Below are 17,324 nucleotides of genomic sequence, written 5' to 3'. Positions count from 1 at the left end.
GGTGGAATCTGTTGCAAAGAAAGAACCCCAGGAAAGGCAGCTTGCAATAGAACTGGCTTTGCACCAATTGTATATTAGGAAAGGAGGAGGAGAAAGCAAAGGGGGGAGGGGAAGGGGAGAGGAGGGAGGGGGAGGAGGTGCTACCCCAAGGAAAGATACTATTTTTAGGACAAACAGGGAGGGATGCTAGGCAGCCACACTGCACAGCTGTTAGCCACAGCCCTCCCCTTGGTCTCTCTGCTTTGGGCTACTTTCCCCAGCTGTTTTGAAGGCTAGGAAAGATGAGGTAAGAGGCTCTCTGCTTTAGACTACCTTCCCCGACTGTTTTTTCACTTGAGGTAAGAGGCCCATTTCTGTCACTTTATCTCAGCGGTTGGAAACGCCACTCTGTGTTCTTCTCTGTTTCCTGTTTCTCAGATCCCCAAAGATGAGCACATCCTGCGCTTCTTGAGGGCTCGCGACTTCCACCTGGACAAGGCCCGGGATATGTTGTGCCAGTCCTTGAGCTGGCGGAAGCAGCACCAGGTGGATCTCCTTCTGCAGACCTGGCGGCCCCCCGCCCCGCTGCAGGAGTTCTATGCTGGAGGTTGGCACTACCAGGATATAGGTGCGTCCCATACCTGAGCCACGCACGTGTGAGTGCCAAGGGTGCTCTCTAAATGAAGCAGCCCAGACTGACACCTCAGATTCCCTTCTAGCTCTCTGGAGCATTGGAGTTACCTGCGATGTGTTACCCAGGTGGAATAGGCATAGATTTTTGGTTTGGGAGGACGTTTCTGCTCCCGGAATCACCACACATAGTCTCACTGATAAGGTATTGATTTACTTAGGCAGCCTTAGCGAACCAGGTACTAAAACAACAGATGCCAGCCTGGAGGCTGGAAACGTGAGACTCAGGAGGCAGCAGGACTTGGGATGGGGTGTTGCTTCGCTTGCACAAAGCCTTGAGTCTGTTCCTCAGCCCTTAACACATCTGGTTTTTGTGGTATGCATCTGCCTTAGTTAGGTTTTTTATTGCTGTGAAGAGACACCATGACCAAGGCAACTCTTAGGAAGGAAAATATTTAACTGTGGCTAGCTTACACTTTCAGAGGTTCAGTCCATCATCATCATGGCAGGAAGCATGGCAGAGTGCAGGCTGACACGGTGCTGGAGGAGGAGCTGAGAGCTCTATATCTTACTGTATAGTCAGCGTGCCACGCTGTGTGTAGCTTGAGCATAGGAGACTTCAAAGCCCTCCTCCACAGCGACAGATTTCCTGTAACAAGGCCACACCCACTCTGACAAGGCCGCACCCACTCTGACAAGGCCACACCCACTCTGACAAGGCTACACCTCCTAATAGTGCCACTCTATGGCCAAGCGTTCAAAACCATGAATCTACGGGAGCCGAACCCATTCGAGCCACCACAGCATCTGAAATCCTAACACTCGGGAGGTGCAGGCAGGAGGATCACAAGTTCAAGGTTAATCTCAGCTATAAAATGAATTCAAAGCTAGCCCGGGTTAGAGATTCTGTCATTCATAAAACAAACAGACCGAGTCAGGAAGCCCTAGGAGAGCCCTACACCTCCTCTTCCAGCTTTTGATGGCCCCTGAGTTTGTGGCTGTTATCATTCTCAGTTTCTGCTCCTACTCAGCATACGTGGTTTTCCCTGTGGGTATCTTCACCACCTCTTAGGAGCTCTGGGTTGTTTAGACCCACCCCACCTCCGTCCTGATGTCATTGGGAGATCCTTAGTTGACAATGGCAGCTCCAGTAACAAGGTTCTGGGGGTCATAAGGTTTTCGGAGACAGCATTCTTTCCACCGTAGGTTTCCTTAAAGAGTATAGAGCCATGAGGCCAAATCACAGCTGCGCTCGTTAAGGTCTCTTATGAAAACCGGTGCCCTCTGAAGGGACAGTGTGCTCTCTTAACCACTTGAGCCAACTCTCTAGCTCCTGATCTTCCAATTCTCATTGGTTATTTTGCTGTTTAAAAATGGCTGCTCAGGCTGGGGATTTAGCTCAGTGGTAGAGCGCTTACCTAGGAAGCGCAAGGCCCTGGGTTCGGTCCCCAGCTCCGGAAAAAAAAAAAAAAAAAGAACCAAAAAAAAAAAAAAAAAAAGAATACAAAAATGGCTGCTCAGTGTGGTGCCTAGTCACTCAGGCCTGACATCCCAACCCCCTGGGAGGCTGAGGCGGGTTCAAGGCTGGCCTGTGAACTTACGAGACAAAATGAAAAGAGACTTGGAGATGTGGCTCAGCGGTAGGTCACCTGCCTGTGTGAGGTGCTAAGCCTTAGTGCTACAAGTGGGGCAGACAGCAAAAGAGAATAGTTGGCTTTGCAGGGCTGAAGCACAGGCTCCTTTGTGCAGGGCCTTCTGTAGAAGACATGTGTGCCCAGTACGTTTCTTCGTCTGAGTTACAGTTCTTCTGGCTTTGAGGTCAAGGTTGGTGAGTCCGCAGTCTTTATTGTGCCGTGAAATACAGCAAGAAAGGCCATCTTGTGATAATGACCCAAAAAATGTGCCCGGATATGGCAACGGGACCAACTCCGTGTCCATAGATGCCATGGCTGAGTGTTCACTAGCTCAGGGTTCCAGTTCCCAGAGCACAGCTCTCGAGAATAAACAGAGCCAACCGTGTTAGCAGTCCTTAAAGATAGCTGGCCGTGTTGACAGTCCTTCATGCTCCTCCAATGTGCTGGTTGGAGGAAAGCCAGGGGCAGAATGTGCACTCTCTGAATTTCCTCGTGACATCGCTCATATCATCTTTAAAAACTTATTTTTTAAATTGAAAATGGTTTGAGCGCATGCATGAGTGTGGAGATAGGAAGACAACCTTCTTGTTTGAGGCATGTGTCTCACTGAACCTGGAACTCATGGATTAGAGGAGACAAGGCTGAATGACCAGAAGCCCTAGGGACCCTACTGTCTGTGAGTCCCCAGCACTGGTATTACAACTACACGCCACCAAGCTGGCCTTGAACTTACAGAGAGCCGCCTGTCTCTGCCTCCTGCTGGGGCTAAAGGTGTGTACCTCTGCTCACCTGCACCTCTAGTCCTGGCTCTGACTGGCTTCAAAAAACATGGCATGGCTCAGTGGTTAAGAGCACTGACTGCTCTTCCAGAAGTCCGGGGTTCAATTCCCAGCAACCACATGGTGGGTCACAACTTTCTGTAATGGGATCTGATGCCCTCTTCTGGTGTGTCTGAAGACAGCTACAGTGCACTCGAATGAATAAAATAAATAAGTAAATCTTAAATTTAAAAAGGGGATCTGGGGATAAGACTCATTTCTTCACACTTGCATAGCAAGTGCTTTACTGACAGCAATCTCCCTAAACATTAGAAGAAAAAAGAAAAGAAAAAAAAATAAGTGAACTACTGATTTCAGTTTTAGGTAGAGGTAGCAAGATGGTGCAGGTGTCCCCGCATCCCTACTCAGGCTCTCCCCTCTGTTTTTGAATGTGTTTCTGTGTTCAGTTTTCCTAAGGGGTGGTGGCTAAGTGCTCTCAGAAGCAGGCACAGTTAGGTGCATTGTCCCTCGGTGAACCCCCAGTATGACCTCTGCTCCTAGGTGGAGAGTTATGTTCGTAGGCACCAGCTTTGACTGGTTCCAGTTGTCAATAACCCCCTAAAAGATATCTCTTCTCTTTCCTGGGCTTTGCCCACGCACAAAGATGGCCGCCCCCTCTACATCCTGCGTCTGGGACAGATGGACACCAAAGGCCTGATGAAGGCAGTGGGAGAGGAAGCTTTGCTGCAGCATGTGAGTCAGGGGCGGAGTCTGGGTCATGTGGGCGGAGCAGCATAGTCAGCTGTAGTCCTTAACGTGCCTGCCTTCTAGGTTCTTTCTGTCAACGAGGAAGGACAGAAGAGATGCGAAGGAAACACGAGACAATTTGGCCGTCCCATCAGGCAAGAACACGAATTGGGGGCAAAACCCCCAAAGAATGCTAATTAACGTTTACTGCTTACTGCGCATGTGCGTGGCCAGGTGGCTGAGTGGGCGCTGTGGGACCGCGTTCTCCTTAGTTCTTACAATGATCCTGTGGGGGTAGGGCCCCTTTCCTGGTTTTTTTTCTTGTGGAGTCACTGCGAGTCTGGCTGAGCTAATCTGAGATGGTCCCTACTAGTTCCACCCCAACTACATAGGCTCCGCCCCTTTGCTTCCTCAGGCCAGCCTTCTTCCACAGCTCTGATGTGCCCTGTGTTCTCTAGTGACCCACGTTCTCCCTCTTCTTCCTTCACATTTCTATTCCTGTGAAAGTGTCCCATGTCCCATGCTTCCAGCCCTGCTTTCCTGTACCCTCTGCTCTGTCCCAGGTGTCTGGGAGGGTGCTAGAGGCCAAGGGACGTGGCAGAATCAGGTAGAGCCCCAGTCTTGTGTCTGTCACAGCTCCTGGACCTGCTTGCTGGACCTAGAGGGCCTCAACATGAGGCATCTATGGCGACCTGGGGTGAAAGCCCTGCTGAGGATGATCGAGGTGGTGGAGGACAATTACCCCGAGACTCTGGGCAGGTTGCTCATCGTGCGTGCGCCCCGTGTCTTCCCGGTGCTGTGGACGCTGGTGAGAACCAGATCGGGGCGGGGCCGCTGAAGGGGTGAACTTTTTAACCTGAAAGATCCTGAACCCACAGATCGGTGGGGATGATGCGGATCCAAGGTTATCGGGATCTCCTTCCTGAGAGATGGAAATGTAACTGGGTTATGATAGAGGCTTTAGGACATGTTCGAATGGTCCAAAGCCTGTGAATTCTGCACTTAAATTTCATGGGTTTGTGCATAGGTGTGTGTTCACTTGGGCTTATGTGCATGTCAGGCACCTGTGCATATATGTGCACTTGTGTGGCAGTCAGAGGTCAGAGGTCAACATTGGATGTGCTTCCTCAGGAGCTTCCCACTTTTTTATTTTTATACTTTATATTTTATATTTATATGTATATTATATTTATATATATTTCCCACTTTATTTTAATATTTTTATATTTTCCCTAAACCCGGAGCTCACTCATTAGGCTAGGTTACCTGGCCAGAGAGTCCCAGAGGCTCACCTGTTGCTCCTGCTCTCTTGCCCTGGGGTTACAAAATGGGTACCACTAAGTCCAGCTCTTTTTTTTTTTTTTTTTTTTTTTTTTGAATGTTCTGGGCATCTAAATTCAGTTCTTCGTGATTACTTGCCAAGCACTTTACTGACCCAGCCATGTCACCAGGCTGAATTAGGCACTTTAAAATGATCAATTTGGGGCTGGAGAGATGGCTCAGTGGTTAAGAGCACTGACTGCTCTTCCAGAGGTCCTGAGTTCAATTCCCAGCAACCACATGGTGGCTCACAACCATCTGTAATGGGATCTGATGCCCTCTTCTGGGGTGTCTGAAGACAGTAACAGTGACATATATAAAAAATAAATAAATCTTTTTTTTTAAAGATGAAGTCAACCGGATGTAGTGGCATACACCTTTAAGCCCAGCATTCAGGAGACAGAGGCAGGAGGATTTCTGTGAGTTCTAGGTCAGTCAGATCTATATATTGAGTTCCAGGCCAGCTAAGTCTACATACCGACCTTGCATACATACATACCTTGCATTAAACTAAAAATCAAGTCAGGGCTGGTGGCAGGGCTCAGCAGCTAAGAGGGCCTGTGGCCAAGCTTGATGACCTTAGTTCAATCCCTAGGACACACTCAATGGATTCATAGAGCAGAGAACCATGGGAAAAAAAGAGAAAAAGAACTCCCAAAAGTTGTCCTCTGATTTCCACAAATGCACACCCCAAAATAAATACAAGTAAAATAATTTTCTTAAAGATCAATTCTGGCAACGTGCCTTTAATCCCAGCATTCAGGAAGCAGAGGCTGACAGATCTCTGAGTTAGAGGCTAGCCTGGTCTACAGAGTGAGTTCTAGGACAGTTAAAACTACACACAGGAAACTCTGTCTGAAAAAACAAAAACAAAACAAACAAACAAACAAACAAAAGAGCTAGGTCTGCTGGTGCACACCTGTAGTCACAGCACTTGGGAAGCTGAGGGGGAAGATCCTGAGTTTCATGATGGTCCACAGAGTGAAACCCTTCCCAAAAACAAAACAGAAAAGCCCAAACCAAAGGTCAATAAATATATTCAACCAATCAGAAATAAAAAAAAAAAAAACAAAACCAACCATTAAAGTGGCCAGATCTCTGCTCTATGAATCCCATTGAATAAACTCGAAATGTCTTGCCCATGCTCCTGCCCCCAGGTCAGCCCCTTCATCAACGAGAACACCAGGCGGAAGTTCCTCATCTACAGTGGCAGCAATTATCAGGGCCCTGGCGGCCTAGTGGACTATCTGGACAAGGACGTGATCCCCGACTTCCTGGGAGGAGAGAGCGTGGTGAGGCTGGCAGCCGGTCTTGGGTTCCAGAAGGGAGTGGGGCAGAACAGAAGCCTGGCAACCCAGACTCCGGGGGTCAGGAAGCTGATGAACAGTGCCTTAGGTGTTCCCCTCCTACTCTCACAGTGGGGAGACGCTGGCTTTAAGTGGGGACAGGGTTGGCTGTAGAAGCTTCTCCAGAAGGGATGACATCGCTTGAGGTGAGCCTTCCTTTGGTTCTTTCAAAGGCAGTGAGGGCTGGAGGTGGTGCAGATTTAAGAGTATTGTTGGGGCTGAAGCGATGTTTCTGCAGCTAAGGGCTCTGGCTGCTTTGTTTTTCCCGAGCACCTGGGTTTGATTCCCAGCCCCTACATGGTGGTTCATAACTAGCTAACTCCAGTCCCGTGGAGTCCAGTGCCCTCTCCTGGCTTCCATAGGTACTGCATGCACGTGGTACATAAACATGCATGCAGGCAAAACACTCATCCACGTAAAAAAAATGTTAAAAAGTTTCAAAATGCTGTGTACACTCCTAGTAGGCTTGTGCCATTTGTTGGTAAAGTGGTTTTCTTAGAAACTCTGCCCAGCTCGATTGTGTTCTCTCTTCTGATACAGATGTCTGGTTTCTTTTTGGTCCAGTTTACTAAAGGACAATGGGCAAGGATCTTGCTCTGTTATTCCCTCTACCCTTTTGTTTTCAAAGTGAACCAAGAAAAACTGTTGTATGTGGATGCTTGGAGTCTGAGGCTTGGTCACCTAGGGCCTCTTTGGCTTGGAGATACGTATAGAACCAGACAGGCCCTCACTGAGGAACTACATCTAGACAGACAGTATGAAAAGGGTTCAGGGTACAAAGGTCTACACACACACACACACACACACACACACACACAAATATGAACACACATGAGCTCACGTACGCACAAACATGCACACATGAGCAAGCACATGCACACATGTACATATACACGAGCACACACACATATGCACATGCACACACAGAAATACAAACACACATGCAAGCTCACACACATATACATGTGCATACACATGCACACACACATGCATATATGCATGCACACGTGCAAGGCACACCACAGTGTGCATATGGTCAGAGAAAAACCTATAGGACTCACTCTCTTCAACATGTGGGTTCCAAGGATGAAAGTCAGGTCTTTAGACTTGGTGGCAAGTGCCCTTACCCACTGAACCTTGTCACAAGACTCTGTTTTGCTTTTGAGAAGGTCTTACTGTTTAGCCCAGGTTGGCCTAGAACTCAGGATCCTCTGTCCTCAACCTCCTGAATGCTGGGATTATAGGCTGTACCATCACACTTGACTCATAGTTTTGTGTCCTGATCAGCCATGTTCACCTGTGTGATCTTGGAAAAGTAGTGCCAGTGTTCAGCTCAATTGGAGTCACTATCCTAAGCTGTTTCAGGGCTCACAGGACACCTAATGAGAGGCCAGAGGGGCCTTGGCAACCCTGACCTGACAACCTTTTTTGCCTTTGAAACCTCCCCTCAGTGTAACGTTCCAGAAGGAGGGATGGTCCCCAAGTCCCTCTATCTGACAGAGGAGGAGCAGGAGCAGGCTGATCAGCTACGGCAGTGGAGTGAGACCTACCATTCAGCCAGCGTGCTTCGTGGAAGCCCCCATGAGGTACCTGCCACCTGACCTGAGAGGGCACGGGCGGGGTGGTATCATGTTCCTTCAGACTGGGCATGGGGTGATTCCAGTCACTCAGTTTCAATTCTAGCCAAGAAGCTCTGGGACGTGATGTTTGCAGAATCCCTGGGTGACCTCACACTCCAGGCACCTGCAGTTCATCCTAGGTGACCAGGCCTTTCAGTAAGAGGCAGGGTTCTGGGCAGAGGGGACAGTGGGAGTCTTAGCAGCTCGTCCTGACCACGGGGAGACTGCTAAATGATCAGTGCTGAGACAGCACCCTGACCTTGGGGCTCTCCCACCTCTTCTCCCATGATGCAGGTTGCCATGGAGATACCAGAAGGGGAGTCAGTCATCACCTGGGACTTTGATATCCTCAGAGGGGATGTGGTGTTCAGTCTGTATCATGCAAAACAGGCACCCAAGCTCAGTCCCCAGGAGCCTGGGGTTAGAGCCAGTGGACAGCTGATCGACAAGAACTGGATCCTGGGGGTGGATTATAGCCGAGTAGAGGCACCCCTTATCTGCCGGGAAGGGCAGAGCATTCAGGTATGGGGCCGTGGGCTTTTCTTACTAACAGCATGGGGTATCAAGTCCCATCCTCAGGCTTCTGAGGAGACAGCTGAAGACAAAGTGGGTGTGCTCCCAGCCTCTGGAACCCTTTGTGTGATCAGAGTCCCCCCACTGCAGAAGGCTATATGGAGGGAGCATAGGGTACTAAGCTAAGAGGCAGTAGAGGCCTGGGGAAGCTCTTGGAGCCTCAGTTTTTCCATGGGGAAAAGGAATCATTAAAGGGCATAATCTAAATGTGCAAACAGACTTGGGTTTGATCCTCAGAACCTGAGGGGAAAAAGACATGTGGGAGGGGACACACACACACACACACACACACACACACGTATGTGGGGGCCCCAAATGACTACCACTGGTGCTGTTTAAATCAAAGTTCCTCTTCTCTAAATTCAGGTCCAAAGCTGAGGAGCCTGCAGGGGTTTCCTAAGGATCCAGGGAGTTCCCTTCTTGCCCTTTTGTTGGGTCTTTGCCTCTGGACATATAACTGCAGTCCCCACCCTGACCTTATATGGCTCTGTCCTCCACGTCTGTTTTGTGCCTCAAAGTCCCCTCCCCCTCTCCTCTAAGGATAGCAGTAGTTGTGTTCAAGATTCACCCTGAATCTTTAGCTGAAAAGTGGGAGAAATATCCAAATAAGATTATCTTCTGAGGTTCTGGATGGATATGGATTTTGGGGGACACTGTTGAGCCCATGTCATCACCCCGTGGTGGGTGGAGGCTCCCCCCACCCTTCCCCATATGAGTTCATTACAGAAGAGGGTTTTGAGGGTGGCTGGGCTGGGAGAGGTGGGAGCTGATGCTCTAGGTGAACGGGATGGGGAAAACTAAGCTGGGGAAGCAGGGCATGTCACGGGGCTGGGGGGGTGGGGAGTTCTGGAGCAGGAAGGCAAGTGGTAAGGTCTGGAGGTCAGCAGCCAGATCCAGCACCACAAGACCTTGGCCTTAGAACCACCCCCAGTCTGAAGTTCTGACTGTAGGGCTGCAAATCCACATCTCCTGTCTCTCAGGACTCTGGCATGCGGGTTTCCACAGGAGGCTAGAAACCATGGGGCTAGGAGCAGAGTTTGGATGTGTAACTGGGTTTGGAGCCACCTTTCTCACCCCTCCAACTCCCCATGCGGCCAGTGTTACAGGTGGAATATTACACCTCTGCACACATACATACACACTCTCAGGCATACAAACGTACATATGCACATGCACACATACATTTACACATAAACATATACATACTTACACATAAATGCACACCTGCACATGTATGTACACACACACACTGAAACACACACATCTACACATATGTACACAAATTTATACACATACATATATATACATTTACATATAAACACTCACATGCATATATATATATGGATTTCCTGGGATATCCAAAGGGCCCACATAGAAAGGAACTTGTCTCCCGACAAGAAAATCCATGAAGGGTCAACCTCCCATCCCAGTTCCAGGAGAACCCAACTCCCCGTCTGGTCCTTAGGAGTTCCCAGCCCGTCAAACCATCTTTAGGAAGACCCAGCCCCCAAGGTCATCCCCAGTAGGATCCGGCTCTCTTCTGTTCTGTCCCCAGGGTGACTCAATGCCCTATCTTGTTCCCAGGGGAACCCATCTCTCCATTCCTTCCCCAGGAGGAGATGGTCTTACTGTGGTTCTGTGTTTCAGGGTTCCCATGTTACTCAGTGGCCTGGCGTCTACCTGCTCCAGTGGCAGATTCACAGTCCCCCCGAGAGTGTGGCCTGCAGTCTCCCGGGTGTGGATGACGTCCTGACAGCTCTGCACAGCCCTGGCCCCAAGTGCAAGCTGCTATACTACTGTGAAGTGCTAGCATCTGAAGACTTCAGGTGGGAGAGGCCTCCACCAGCACTGGAGGTGTGGCTATGTCTGTGACTGCTGATGTTTCTGCAGTGGCATGGGGTCAGCTTCTCCTGGGGTGGACATCAACAGCCCTCTGTAGGAACTCAGAGGGGTCCCTTCGCTCAAGCTGGGCCAGTGGTGACACCCGCCTTTAATCCCAGCACTCAGGAGGCAGAGGCAGGAGGATCTCTGAGTCTGAAGCCACCCTGGCCTACAGAGAGAGTTCCAGGACAGCCAGGGCCAAACAGACAATCAAAACAGAGAGAGAGAGAGAGAGAGAGAGAGAGAGAGAGAGAGAGAGAGAGAGAGAGAGAGAGAGAGAAGCTCAAATGCTGAACCTTCACTGTTTTTACCTGCAGGGCCTCCCTCCCTCCAAGGGTCTCTGTGCCCTGGGCCAGGGGGGAGGAGAAGGGGCCTTGTCACATGGACCGTCCTTCAGTCCTGGAATTCCTCAGAGTTTGCAAGTACTCTAACCTAGAGCAGTGCCTTACAGAGAACTGTCAATATGTTGCTACTTTAAGAGGTCTTCCTCAGCTTCCCAGCTACCTTGTCTCTAAGGAGACACATCAGTTTGCCCCTCTGAGATTTACAAAGCCCAACCGTTAAGTGGGAACCAATGAGGATATGGTTCACGGGGCACACAGTAGGCCCTCAGAAACGAAGCAGGCAGCCCCGAGGTGAAGCAGGCAAGGCCTTTGATTTCTTCCCAGCTCTTGTAACTATTCATTAGCTTCGAGTCAGGGACTTGAGAAATATAGGTTGGCTTGGGCTCATGACGTGGCAGAGCAAGATCTTGGTCTCCTTCTCCCTAGCACGGGGATCACAAGTGTGTGCACCACCATCCCTGGCCTTATTTGGCGGCAGGATCAAACCGGGCTTTCATACATGCCAGACACTTTACCAATGGAACTACACTCAGCCCTTTCATTTTACATGCAAACCATGAAGCAATACAGATGGTAGCTAGCACAGGCCTGTAATCCTTGCACTCCAGAGGCTGAGACAGGAGGATCCCAAACTTGAGGCCAGTCGGGGCTAAATAATAAGAAGCTATCTCAGAAAACTCTAAGAAAGTTCTCTCAGGCCGGCTCTGATCTGACACCTGGAACCGGTTTAATCAGATAGAAGATGCCTCCTGGTAGCCAAGGCTGGCCTGGAGCTCACAATCCCCCTGCTTCCACTTCTTGAGTGCTGGGCTTGAAGACTTGCGCTGCTGACCGCTGGGGGCCTGGCTGGGCCATGGGGGACTGGGTGTAAGGAGTTGGTAGCTCATTTTTGCTCACTATGGCGTCACTGGCTTTTCCCTCTGTGCTGGTTTGCCCCTGGTGGAGGTTAGTGCCTTGAGGAAGGAGCCCTGGGGCCTCATTTGCAGTATAAACAGCTTTTGCCAGGAAGATAACTTAAGTTGTACACATGCTTGTTCCCCAGGGGCTCCATGTCCAGCCTGGAATCCTGTGCCAGCCGCTTCTCTCAGCTCAGCGCCACCACCACCTCCTCCTCCTCTGGCCAGTCCCACAGTGGCTCGATGGTGTCCAGATAGCTGGCTGGGGACCTGCTGGCAGCCTGGGAGCTTCTGGCATCAGGCAGTGTTGAGAACGAGAACGAAGCCCATCTAGACACGCGGGACCCTGTTGGATGCAGATGGTGCGGTGCCACACCTAGGGTGTGGTGACTCCACGGCAGGGACCCAGCTCGCTACCCGTGTGCAGAGGGAGCTTCGCTTCATGGCCTTTGAGGGGACAAAGGCAGACAGACCTTTTATTTCTGACTTTCTTTTAAAAGCCGAGACCTCCTGGATGCTCTACCTCCTGTCCCCTGGAGTTTAGGATGGGACCAGGGCTGGGGTTCCTCTCACCACGTGCTGTGGCTTCCTCCTCAGGGAGGCCTATTCTACCACAGGATCATCACTGTTTGGTGCCAGGAAAGTGCACAAGGGAATGTCTCTTCCCAAAGTTCCAGGCCATTCAGAAGCTCTCCTCAGCCTGCTGGGGCCTGGGTCCATTCTGAACCAATCACAGTTGCAGGGAGAGTGAAGGAGCACGTGACTGCCGGCAGGGTCATGTGTCTAATCTGGACCAATCACTGTGATTTGGGTGCAGTGTAGTGATTGGCCAGCTTGGATTATGGGCCATTTCTGGGGCCAATCACGTGGTCTGGAAAGGGCAAAGTAGGTAGAAGGACTACTGGGGGATGGGTGACTGGGTAGATGGTCACCTTAGAATTCTTTATTTAGCTGTTTGTGACTGAGCACTGTCCAAGGAGCTATGATGGAGAGTCAGGACTCTGCTATGGACTGTAGTTCCGTTTTCTCCTTTGTGGAGCACTCAACCTTGACCACCCCTGACTTGAGGAACATCTGGAAGCCCAGGGCTTCTGTCCAGTTCCAGGCAGTGATGGGCTGATGGGGGTGACTCCAGACATTCTTGTCTCCCTCCAGAGGTCTCTTGCTGAGCCGCTGCTCCCTTAAGCCCCCCCCCCCCTTTTTTTTTTTTAAACTAAAAACTCTTATCTCTGAGAGGCGGGCATTCCTGGTCAGTCCAGGAGAACTTAGTTCTGGGGTGATTGGAATCAGAGACTCAATGTGATATGCTGGGGTGGAGATGGTGTCTCTACCCTGGAGTTGCTCTGACTCAGGGACTTTCTCCAAGGCTGACATGACTTTCCCAAACGCCCCATGGGAGAGTAGTGGGCCTTCTTGGAGACCAAGGACTTATCTCTCTTCATTTCCTGGATCCACAAAAGGTGAGAAGTCACTGTTTGGTGACTTTTGGCCAGTTTCAGCCTTCCTTTGGCGTTTTGCCTAGACAGTGGTTTAAAACCTGAGGCATACATAGCATGTAGAAATCAGGATTTCTGGTTTTCCTTAGCCTGCACTGGTCTCCGCCCCTACCAACCAGCACGAAAATGACCTTCGTTATTTTGATTACTATTATTATTATTGTTAATTATTTGCTGCTGCAGTGCTGAGGCTCAAACCCAGGCCTTGTTCATCTAGGCAATCACTACCACTGAGCCACACTCGAGGCCCGTTTCTGTGGTGATTGTTTTTGGTTTTGTTTTGACTGGTTTCATGTATCCTGACCTTGAACTCTAAGTAAGGCTAAGGATGACCTTAAGCTCCTGATCCTTCCGCTTCTGCCTCTAAAATTTCGAGATCTCTCATGTGTGCCAGCATACCTATCATATGCAGTGCTGGTTCCGTTCATGCTGGGTGAGCATTCTATCACCACACCTCATTTGCAGCCCATCTCCGCTACCTTTAAATGTTCTTCTAATCTGACTCTCAAACCACAGCTTGACTCTAGAAGTGCTCTGGGGAGAAGCTGTCTGGTGGCCTCTGCGTATTTGTCCTCCAGACACTTTGAAGAACAGAGTGCAACAGGTTCCCTGAGGGTCTTTCTCTCTCTCACCACCCCCAGCTAACACCATTTCATCAAGGGGAAGGTCTTGGTCCTTATTTGGGGTGGCAGAAAGGGGTCTTGCTGCAGGTATGGCTGGCCTCAGCAGGGTTCTCAGCTGCACTCAGGTCTCTTGATTCAACATCTCTTCGCACACTTGCCTCATGCCCTCTCCCTGCTGAGAGGCTGTAACAGCATCTCCAGAACTACTCACAGGGTCCCAGACTCTAAGGGAAAGATGACCCGAACTACAGTCTCCTAAAACCTTCTGACTGGCCCCGCTCAAAGCACTTCCCAGCAAGGTCTGGGAAGTAAGAAGTCCTTCTGGAAGAGTTCTGGGTCATAACAGGAACAGATGCCTGTGGTGGCATTCACCGTTGGCACTTGGGAAAGCCAGCAACTAAAACTAGCCCAAGGGTGCCGGGGAGATGATTCAGGTGGTGAAATGGCTGTGGCACAAACATGACAGTCCGAGTTTGACTCCCCAGAAGCCATGTAAAAAGCCAGATGCAGCGATGCACCCTGTAATCTCAGTGCTGGGTGGAGACAGGAGGATGCCTGGAGCTCACCGACTGGTATAGTTGAACTGGTGAGCTCCAGGTTCAATGAGAGACCCCGTCTCAGAAAACTAAACTAGAGAGCAAATGAAGCCACTCATCATTAATCTTTGGCCTCACAGCAATATGACTGTAGTCTTGAGACCCCAGCCTTTCTTTTACTAGCTGTGAAACCTTGTGTAGGTGACTTGACTTCTCTGTGCCTCAGTTTCCTCATCTGTAAAATGGGGACAGCAGTGCCTACCTCACCAGGTGACAGTGGGACAAGGGAGCACTGGAAAGGCCTCCACATACAGAAAGCACTCAGGGAGAGCACTGTTGGAATCGGGGGCGTGCAAAGAGGCCAGTGCTTTTCTACCCTGGAATCCCGTGACATTTCCTTTAACTCTGAAAAACTAATCATTCTTCAAGAACCACGTCGTCCTTTTCATTGAGCTGGAGAAACAGGTGTCTGCTCAATTCTGAGATCTGAAAGAAGCATTAAACACTTTACCTTTGAATATCTGTCTGCTGTCAACTTCCTAGAGCTGTCCCGGGCTAGTTCCAGAATTTCTCAGCTGCAGCCAGGTGTGGGAGGGCACACCTATAATCCCAGCTCTTGTGTGTATAGAACCTCAAAAGTCAGTTCAAGACACCCCCAGGCCAAGTTCTCAGCACTAAGGAGATTTGCTTCCCCACAGGGTCAGGGGGCAGGGATAAGGGACAGAGACAGGAAATAGAAATAGAGAACAAGGTAAGGGAACAAAGGAGTGGAAGAAAAGGAGCAAGGAAGAGGGGAAGGGGTGTTTGTCCTGTGGGGACAAAGGACTGCCTCTGGACAGGTGTAGCCCATAGAAAACTGTGGTTCATGAAGGTAAAATGGGAAACCCCAGGTTAGGATGAGGTGTTTCATTTTTATTGGGTATGTTAATTAGGTGAGCCAAAGGGGGCTTTTGATTGCTGGACTTCAATGCTTTGATAGCTGAACCTTGGTGGTCAGCCTCAGGAGGAAGAGGTCAAATGAGGGAATGAACCTCTGCGGCTAGCTTCAGGAATGTGATCTAATGGTTAGCAAGGCAGAGGGAATGGGGGGGGAGGGCAAGGCCTGCCAGAGCCCTGTTTGCCTTGCTGGGCTGGCCAGAGTCCCATCACTGGGAGGTGGAGGCAGGAGGATCATCACGGGTTTGAGGACAGTCTGGTCTGTGTAGTGAATTCCAGGCCAGTTTGGGCTGCAATTCGAGACCCTGTTGTACACACACACACACACACACACACACACACACACACCCCACAAACAAAACCAAACAGAGAATTTCCCAGCTGGTTTTTCTGAGGGCCGAGCCACAGCTGATCTTTCTGCCTCAGAAAGAGCCCAAGGCTCAGCCTTGTCCCCTCAGGGCTAAGCAGGGGTGCTGGTAACTGTGGAGTTCCTGTGCTGGGGCTGTCCTGTGGAAGGGCAGAAGGTGATTGGTTCCTCTTCTTAGCATTTGAGCATTGCAGCTCAAGCAGGCCTGGAATTCACTACTCAGCTGCTGCCAGTCAGGCATTAACTCACCTGTTCATTCACTCATTTATATTCATCCACTCATGCATGCATGCATGCATTCATTCATTCACCCATTCATTAATTCATTCACTCATTCACTCACCCATTCATTCATATTCATTCATTCACTCACCCACCCATTCATTCATTCACTCACCCACCCATTCATTCATTCACTCACCCACTCATTCATTCATTACTCACTCATTCATTCACACATTCATCCACCCATTCATTAATTCATTCACTCACCCATTCATTCATTCACTCATTCTTCATTCACTTATTCACTCACTGCTGTTCACCCATGAATTTTTCTGCAGCCAGGGAGAAAGGTATACCAGAGGAAGACAGATCCCAAGAGGGCATGGGCTGGGTTCAAGGATGAGCTTCTGGTCCTGCTGACATCTTTCTCAGCCCTTGACCCTCCCCTGAGGCAAAACCTGCTCCAGTCCCTTTGTGGCCCTGAGCTACTTCTGGAGTTCTACCTATGGGACATCAGGGAACTGTCTTGGCAGAAGCAGCCAGTGTGGGAGTTTGGACAGGGTTTTGGTGGCAGGTACCACAGCTGCCAGGAGTTGAGGGTGGGTTGCCAGGGAGACAGGTGGCTGGGGATGACTACTCTCCAGCTGTTCTAGAACATTCTGGATCTACCAAGATGTTTCCCAGGAAACGCAGTGTGAAATCCTAGGGCTATTTTCTGGATTTCAGATTTTTCCCAAGACATGAATTTCTTTGAGAACCTATATAAGCCACAGACTGGGTTTAATTTCCATAGCATTGTTTTAGATCTGGAAATTGGCCTTGGGCAGTGCCAATGTGACAGGGTGCCTTCCCTTTTGTCCTCTACCAGCATTTTCTGGGGCTACCTCCTACACAAACCACTTGCCTAGGCTCTGCTGGGGTGGGCCAGCTACACACAGGGCTGTGACAAGGAGAAACAGTACTGAGCCAGGCACGGTGGTGCTATAATCCTAGTACTCGGGAGGCTGTGAGTTTGAAGCCAGCCTGGGCTTCATATCAGGACACTATATAAACAACAAAGAAACAAAAATCCAGGCACAGTGGTCCACCAAGAAGGAGAAGCATTGAGAGTTCAAGGCCAACCTGGGCTACACTGCAATTTCTGTGCCAGCCAGACCTTGTCTCTACGAAACAAAATTTAAAAGTGGGATTAGCAGGTTGGGTAGACAAAGACAGAACTCTTCAGCAAATTAAAAGGTATTTTGCAGGGCCTCAGGGAGGTTCACATGGCTTAGTTTGTCCAAGATATTTAACCATGGCTCCAGAGTGTGCCAGGACAGGCCCTTTTCACGCCCTCCTGTGTTCCTCTGGGTCTGTATCTACCTAGCTGCCGCTTGCGGTCCTGTGGTAGTGGTAGAAGCTTAGCTGCCAGCAC

The 17,324-nt window shown here is 50.0% G+C and overlaps 1 protein-coding gene across 3 annotated transcripts in view; it reads left to right on the top strand.

Moving 5' to 3' along the window:
* Positions 1-14,900, top strand: part of Sec14l5 (SEC14-like lipid binding 5) — a 41,119-nt gene extending 26,219 nt beyond the window's left edge. Inside the window, exons 1-10 of one of the 3 annotated variants that reach the window (XM_039085333.2) lie at positions 175-286; positions 418-607; positions 3,666-3,754; positions 3,833-3,903; positions 4,385-4,556; positions 6,226-6,360; positions 7,866-8,000; positions 8,328-8,555; positions 10,254-10,432; positions 11,874-14,900. In XM_039085333.2, coding sequence (XP_038941261.1) covers positions 487-607; positions 3,666-3,754; positions 3,833-3,903; positions 4,385-4,556; positions 6,226-6,360; positions 7,866-8,000; positions 8,328-8,555; positions 10,254-10,432; positions 11,874-11,985 — 1,242 coding nt within the window. In that variant the 5' untranslated portion in view covers positions 175-286; positions 418-486 and the 3' untranslated portion in view covers positions 11,986-14,900. Of the gene's footprint in view, positions 1-174; positions 287-417; positions 608-3,665; positions 3,755-3,832; positions 3,904-4,384; positions 4,557-6,225; positions 6,361-7,865; positions 8,001-8,327; positions 8,556-10,253; positions 10,433-11,873 lie in introns of those variants that run through there. The other 2 variants (XM_006245783.5, NM_001135710.2) reach the window with 2 other exon arrangements.
* Positions 14,901-17,324: the final 2,424 nt, after the last annotated feature.

Source organism: Rattus norvegicus, chromosome 10, assembly GCF_036323735.1.
Source record: "Rattus norvegicus strain BN/NHsdMcwi chromosome 10, GRCr8, whole genome shotgun sequence".
NCBI classification, from domain to species: Eukaryota; Metazoa; Chordata; class Mammalia; order Rodentia; family Muridae; genus Rattus; species Rattus norvegicus.
Note: the sequence above shows the minus strand (reverse complement) of the source record. Positions and strands in the feature narration are given on the sequence as shown.